The 7,902-nt window shown below is 45.1% G+C and overlaps 1 protein-coding gene across 1 annotated transcript in view; it reads right to left on the bottom strand.

The window, feature by feature from the left end:
* Positions 1 to 296: 296 nt before the first annotated feature.
* Positions 297 to 7,902, bottom strand: part of LOC119457857 (muscle-specific protein 300 kDa-like) — a 29,523-nt gene continuing 21,917 nt past the window's right edge. Inside the window, exons 18-23 of the mRNA XM_037719611.2 lie at positions 7,622 to 7,786; positions 6,198 to 6,365; positions 5,509 to 5,670; positions 3,632 to 3,985; positions 1,036 to 1,958; positions 297 to 432 (exon numbers count right to left, since the gene is read on the bottom strand). Of these exons, the coding sequence (XP_037575539.2) occupies positions 1,047 to 1,958; positions 3,632 to 3,985; positions 5,509 to 5,670; positions 6,198 to 6,365; positions 7,622 to 7,786 (1,761 nt within the window). The 3' untranslated portion in view covers positions 297 to 432; positions 1,036 to 1,046. The remainder of the gene's footprint in view (positions 433 to 1,035; positions 1,959 to 3,631; positions 3,986 to 5,508; positions 5,671 to 6,197; positions 6,366 to 7,621; positions 7,787 to 7,902) is intronic.

Below are 7,902 nucleotides of genomic sequence, written 5' to 3'. Positions count from 1 at the left end.
CTGAACACAACTGATAAAACCGGTTAATGTAGTTCTGGGTCCAATGAATTTCCGTCCGACTAGGTAACCATCAAGGCATGCGGGAACACGAAAGAATTGTAAGGACACTGAAACATCCATTTTGTCATTTTTATGGCCAATGACAAGATTTATGATTGCAGTGATGATACAGTCAGTGTGTCAGCAGCAAATCCAGACAGGAAGAGGGGGTGAACAATAATCAAGTAAGCAAGTGACAAAATTGATGTTTTTTTTCGATAATCTGGAAATCGCGCTAACCTGGAGAGCCGCCACAAGGGAGGTGTATTGCGTGGACAACTTGACAGCCTGGTCTCGAACTGGTGTCTGTGCGCTGAGCAGAAGAAGACGCTCGCATTCCTCGTTCATCTCCTCCATGTCGGGCTTGTGGAAAGAAGCTTCTTCCAGAAGAGCCTGCATCACCGGCGAATCATTGGTACACACATGTGACATGTCATATGATGTATCATGTGAACATTCCATTATATGGAAGACAAATGGCATCGTCATAATTTTTTTTTCCTAAATGAAGCTTTGAAAATAAAAGGGCAAGTTGTCTGGACTTGTAAACATAGCGCTCCTAAAATTTGCACTTTATCCCAGAATGCGAAGGTACAAACGAAATATTTAAGGTGCACCATCTTTTGCTCCCAACGAAAACATGAAAAGCTCTCGCTTGTGAATGTGCTGACAGATATACGGGTACAAGCAAGAGCTTGTGAAAATAGAAGAGGGAAAGTAAGTTGTAAATCTGTATGGTGAACAGGCACCGAGGTAGGTAATATGCACGCATGTGAACAGAATGTACACACAAACACCGAATTATAAAGCTGCAGACCTACTAAAAGTCACACAACTTGTAGTCATATCTGACACTACAAAACATACAATATATTTGATGAACAATTCAAACCTATTTTGATTATCTATAGCTCCTAGTCACAGCTTGCAGCCACAGCTGGAGCTACCAAACATATGGTCAGATTCCGACGAGTGACACAGATACACTTTGCTTACCTTTAGCTGCTTCAGGTGGTCGGCATCAACTGCAGTAGATGCCAGGGCAGGCTTGGCGTTTCCTTCAAACTGCGACAAGCCACTGGGACATTGTACCATACAGCTCTCCAAAGTGCTCCCAGCACTGCAGGCACTCGTCGAGAGAGTCCTGAGCGTCCTCGACGCCGTGCTCGAGCTGTTCCAAGTCCTGGCGCAACTCCTGAAGGTTCTCCTGGAGTCGTTCTTTGCCGGACTGGTTCAGGCATGGGGACACCTCCTCCGTGCACTGTGCGACGTCCTTCACGAGAGCAACTCCGGTCGGCAGGCTTTCTCGGAGCTTCGAAAGCTGGGTTGCCTTCTCGCGGACGACGGCCTGGCTGCCCGTTGCAGTCTGAACACTTCTGCAGCTTCAGCTTGGCCTCCTTCAGCCACTGCACGGCCTGGGCGTGGATGGATCGCTGCCGCTCCAGTGCTTCCACCTCCTTTTCCAGGCGGGCGGCCAGCTCTTCAGCTTCCTTCTGGAGTTCGGAGAAGTCTGCGATCATTTTCTTACGTTCTGGCGTATTCAGCTGCTTTGTTTCCTTCAGCCGTTTCTCAAGGCTCGCCGCCGTGCCAGACTTGGAGGCGGCGTCAGCTGCGATAGCCTTGATCTTGTCTAGACGCGTCTTCTTCTCCACTGCACCAGAGGCCTGTTCGGCACCGGATTTGGCTTCGGCAAGTTGTGTCCGGGCTTCACTAAGCCATGACTCAAACTGCTGAAGCTCCTGGGCCAGCTCTCCGAGGGCTGACAACTGCTCAGAGAGCATGGAGCGCACGGCGGAGACTTCCTGGAGCAGGCGCTCAAACTCAGCAGACGTGTTGTCGGCACTTTCGCGGATTGTTTTGATGCCTTCAGCAGATGTTGTTTCAATCACCTTGTCTGTAAGCTCCATCATGTAAGACACCTGGAAGAAAGTGAGTTGTGATATTGAAGTAAACAGAGTTAACGATTCTTACTGACTCAAAATATAAAACCAACCATGAGCAAGCTACTACATTCTTTGTTAGCTTTTTTTTTCCTTTTATTTTTAACCCTTCAAGCCACCACCAAAACAAACATCCACGTTTAGCTCAGTCAAACAGACAGTTGGGATAGGCCTCATTCAAACAGACAATTGTGACTTAAGTAAAAAAAGTCATGGCAGTCTTAAGTACTTGTCCTACCCTGAAATTCTAAGCAAGTTCAATGTTTATTTGCACGTTTCAGGCCTGCAGGTGTTCTGAACCGAGCACTTAACATTGAACAGTGCTCCAAATATTTCGTATTTTAACGAAGATTCACGAAGTTGGAAAATATGCAGGTTTAAAACTTGACGTTTAAGCAAAACTGATTTTCTCTCACTGCCTACATTTGATTCACCCAGAAGACTCACTCGTGCACTCACTAGAAACAACGAAGTAGACAATGAAGTTTTGGATGGAATAATTTATAAATTTAGCAGCTGTTTTCTTGACTTCTCGCACCTGCTTATACATATTCACATTTCATTAACATGTCCTACATTCCCCACTGCATTCGTTGTTCATTTATTAATCTATGATTCTTGGCAACCCATACTTTGGGGCCTAGGTGAACCTTTCATATTTTCTTACTGCTGCTGCAGGTGACTTATCTAATTAACATTTAATCTATGGCCATTCAATCTTTGCTCGTGCTTCTATGTTCTGTACTTGCAATGATTTTTACTGATATGAACAGTTAATTTCCAGAAAACTGGGCTTGTTTGTAAGTGAAATACTAACGTTACATCACTCTTTCAGTGGTCATCATGGGCAAATGGGAAGAGATAAGATTTGGAATGGAGAGATTTAAAGACTTGAAGATATCAACTGCCGATTTTTGCAGGCATGAGACAATCCTCACTGACGTAATTAAGTTCCCACAAATCTACGAGAGAATCGTCGTTACGAGGTGGAGCGTTCCACAAACGTCGGAGTGAAGACAGAAGGCCATGGAGAAGACACTGAGAGAAGTGAAGCGAGCGAAAACACCTTCTTCAAGTTAACTGCTTATCCCAGTAAACGACTGAAGACTAGAAAGAGTCCGAGTCTGTCTTTTCTTGTTTGTTTCTTTCACTGCTCTTCCCTTGAGTTTTACATATATGTACAGCTTCAGGAGTGTGAAAAAACATTGTGCTGTTAGCGGTCAGAAACATCAATAAGAATGACTGTTGGGTTTCGACATCCCAAAGTAATGCTGGGCCTATGGGAAGCTGTAGTGACTGGGAACTCCAGATTAACTACGACCACCTGAGATTCTTTAAAATGCACCACCCAGAGCACAGTTCAAAATTAAATTATATCACGGGGTTTAACATCCAGAAACTGCACAGCGCACTATGAGGGATGTCATAGCAGAGGGCTCTGGATTAATGTTGACCACCAGGAGATATTTAACATGCACCTAAAGCAAGGTACATAAGCATTTTTGCATTCTGCCTCCCCCATCAGATTGCAGCTGCGGCGGCTGGGAATCGAATCCGTGACCTTGCACTTCGCAGCAGAACGCCATAGGAAACGAGATAACACTTCAACAAAATGAGAAAGGAAAAACCGCATTGGAATGACAAGAGCAGACCTTGTTTCGACCCTGCTGCAATGTTGCCCAGAGCAAGTCGAGGCTCCTGAGACGTGACTCGGCGTCGTCCAGAGTGGCTGAGGGCTTCTGCAGTTCGCGCAGCCGCTCCTGGGTGCTGTCGAGCAGCTCGGACACCTCGCCGTACATGCATTGCTGCTGCTGGTGCTCCTGGTAGTGTTGCTCGAGGGCATGCAGCACCTCTTTGGCCAGCGACAGCAGGCTTGTGTAGCGTGCCGACAGCTGCGTGAACTGGTTGCAGATGCTTGAGTCCGAGTACGTCTCCAGGAGCAGCTGCGCCTTCAGGTTGAGTGTGTCGAACTCGGACTGCCACTCGAACACGGTCTGCAGCAGGACCTGCACAAGTGGGAAATGTCGGCGATGCTCAAGTGAAATGAAGCAAATTCAAGAGACATCTGCGCTTCTGTCAAGAAGGGAGCTTCTGTTTCTCGATTTTAGGTTCGATGTAGCATTACATGCCAGCTCTATCAGAACTGAGAAAATTTTCGATTTGTTCTAGAACTCGCAATGTAATCACGTAATATGAAAGCCATTACATCTTTTTGGTGTACTCGCCGAATGAAGTACAGTCGATGTGAAAAGTTTACAGGGCGTGCATTAGAATAAAATGGAATGCTTTCATCTTGGCACAAATAAATATACACAATTCTAACAACAAGATGGCGAGTTGGGCTAGTTGGCTGACGTTCATATTTGACTTAGATTGAAGTGCACTGTAGACACGGACACAGAAAGGAAGTACACAGGACAACGCTACAGTGCCTACAGTGCGCTTCAATCTAAGTCAAATATGTGCACAATTCTAGCTCCTGTAAGCCTTGTATGGTTTGTGAGAGTGACTGGGAAATCTGAGCTTGGAAGAACCTAATCTATGTAACATGGTTTCTTATAAGGAACCATGTTAGTGGTTTGCTGAATTTTGCTAAGTTTCTAACATTTTGCATCAGTAGCCAGTAAAATCATTCAACACCATGTTGTTTACATACAGTAGTACAGACGAATTCTGTACCATGCTGTGCACTCAGGCTGTGACAAAATTCAGCTTTCTATCAGGTCTTGTGCCATACAAACTTTTGATGTCGATGGTAATCTTATTTCGCTTGACAGATGACCCAGTGATCAGCTGGTAAGCAGGCACTCTTGAGTACGTGACCAATGAGTAAATGCTTCAGTGGGCGCAAGTGAAAAATACTCTGGCACCATTTTCATATTCTAGAAGTCCTTTATGTCTGCGTGATCACTCATTTTGGAGCTGCAAACGAAGCTCAGGCTCTGTTCAAAACTACCAAAGCATAACCAAAAGCTCGATAAACCTGTATGCATCATACCTGTCGCCATGTATTGTTACGGGGAGGTCTTACAGAAAGGGGGATTTATTTAGACTATGTACAAGGAGGCTAGCAGTGGGGCAGCAACAACAACAAAGATGACGGCCGACAGACTTCACTTCATCCTCCTCTTGTCCGCTCTACACTTGTGGCCTTTTTCTACACCCGCAGGACAAATGGCTCATAACACTGATAAATGACAACAATATGATGTCAAACATCAATTTTGGTCTTTTTTTTTAATAACACTGTTTCGTTGTGTCACTCTAACATGTTTCATGACTCAAATCAAGCTATGCTAGCATAGAACTGCCAAAACAATAGGGAGTTTTAGGTCAAAGTTAGGGGATACACACTCACACGCTTACGAGAGAATGCAAGAAGGTATACAAAAGAACGCGAAAGAAGCCCAAGAGAATGCAAGCAGGGCGTGGGGCTTTGTGTAGGCAAAGATGCTGGGGTGCACTGTTTATAAAAGTTCTTAATTTCAGTGGCCATCATTGACGACCGGCAAACGTGTTGGTGACTTGCCTGGAACTCTTCCAGCTTGACCCGCTTGGACTCGAGGTCAGGCTGCAGTTGCTGGAACGAGCGAACCTGCGGCTCGTACTGGTTCAGCCAGTCCTGGCAACGGCGGAACTGTTCCTCGTACTCGTCCCACTTGACCAGGCCCACGTCCAGCGCAGATTTGACCTGCATCGAGCAACGACCCCCCAGAAGTGTCAGCAGTCACATTGGAGCAGTCATATTGTCAGCAGTCACCATCCTAACCTAACGTAACTTTGCAGAGGCAGGCCAGCAATTGTTCCGCTCAAGTGTCTCCTTTTAAAATACGAGGATAAACATGTCACAGAGGTCTAACACTACCAAGACAGATCAAGGCAATGATAAGGAGCAGAGGTACAATGCTACCGCTCCACCAAGTTCACCCCAAACCCAGCGAGAATACCTACTACATCAAGCAACTGGTGGCGTTTAGCTTTACCTGCTAAACATCACCCCTCACTGAATAGATTGGTGTGTTAAAGAAACTTCAGAAGGAGCTGTTAGTGCTGTTAATCGTATACATAGCTTTTATTTTTAATTTTTAATGCAACTATTAACAGAAAGTCTCACACTGTCTTTTGACTATGAGGACTCCTGTATTTATTGCTTCTTTGTAATCTGCTTGTTCAGATTTATAAGAACGAAACTTGAAATTGAAATCAAGGTACCGGTACCTGTGCCATGCGTTCTTCAAATTCCTCCACGGCCTTGACCAGCAGGCCAGCCTCTTGGTCGACGTGCTGCTGTTCCGCTTCATCTTCCATGAAGCCACGCGCAGTCTCTGCCAGGGCAAGCATCAGCTGCAGCCGCTTCTGACCTTCCTCCTGCTCGGCCTCCAGCACCTGTTGCGTTTCGAAAGCAACATTGTAGAACGTCCATTCATGGAGACCTCAAGCGCTGCCAACAAGATGACCTTGCCCTTCATAATGTGTGACCATGGTTCCCCCCCCCCCCCCCCAAAAAAAAATGCATACAACTTGAGCTAATTCAAACTACTAGGAACCGTGCTGTTTTCTTAAAATTTTCAGAAGCCTTAATTATTCGAAGTCACAAAAGAAAGGAGGATAAGAAATAGAACAACAGCATATTGTACAAACGAATACATACACCTTGTTATGTTTAAACACACATGTGCAGGGTCCGTAGCAGCCTTTCCGGAAAAAATTTAATTGTTTTTAAGAAGATTCAAGGCCTTGACAAAATATTTTCAAGCATTAAAGCATCATGATGCACGACAGCTGGAGAACAAAACACTGCATCAAATGAGCCAATACTTTTTTTTATTGTTCACAGTAGGAAAACAGCTTGCTAAGCCTTTCCTGTAAACAACCCCCAGCCACCATAAACAATATGGCTCCCTACTCCCAAGATACAAATCGGGTCAGGTTGGCGGGACTCTTGGCTCACATAAACTGGTCAGATACACAAGAAAATCCACTAAGATTAACCGAAAGCAAAATTCAAGAGTTTTAAACACTCATTCTGATGTGACAGCTTTCAGGACCTTGAAAATGGCAGTTTCGCATTCAAGGATTTCAGCGACCACTGCGAACCCGGTATGGCCAGAATGGGTACACAAGCAGGTACGCATGTTGATCGGGTTACACTTGAGGTGATCGAGTAAGCAGCACTATGACATAATGGCACTTATCAACATACACATCAGCCTAAATATCAAACATGGCACATTTTAACTGCTCACACACAATGAATGTCCCGTATCGGCTGTTTTTGGCTGCGTTCCGCTACCCCTGGTATGCCCACAAAGTTTGAATTAACTGAAATTCTTACTTGGCTTGTCTCAGCTGATCGACTTCAAACTGCATTGGAAATACATATAGTATTAGTAAAAAACGAGGAAACATGATGAACAAACCTAATTTTGAGGTCTGTCTGCCATAATTTTTATCTTCATTTATATGAGCTTGAATTACCAGTACAGTACAGTACAGTACAGTACCGTACCAGTACTAGTACCATTACAGGTACCAGTACCCACACTGGTACCGGTAGACTGGAATCATTCATGGCACTGGCACATATTGAAAATGGTGGGGGGGGGGGGGGGGGGGAATAACACAAAAGCATGCAGGACTACCTTTAGTGTGCCATGTTTGCTTCTCAGCTCATTGCGGTCACCCGAAGGCTCTGCGCACTTGTTCAGTTTTTCCTGCGCCTGTTCCAGCCAGGCGCTGAGGTTAGCGCAGGCATCCATGAACTCTTGCAGATGGCCCATGACAGACTTCTGCTGTCGCAGAAATTCCTGCACATTCACAGAACAAAATTTTTGGAATAATAGTAGCTGAAAGACAAGCCACTAATTATTAAGTACATTATTCGCATGGACAAATGCAACCATGAGTGCAATGTGAAGGCTGA

This window comes from Dermacentor silvarum, chromosome 7 (genome assembly GCF_013339745.2).
Source record: "Dermacentor silvarum isolate Dsil-2018 chromosome 7, BIME_Dsil_1.4, whole genome shotgun sequence".
In the NCBI taxonomy this organism is placed as follows: domain Eukaryota; kingdom Metazoa; phylum Arthropoda; class Arachnida; order Ixodida; family Ixodidae; genus Dermacentor; species Dermacentor silvarum.
This window is presented reverse-complemented; position numbering and strand designations above follow the sequence as displayed.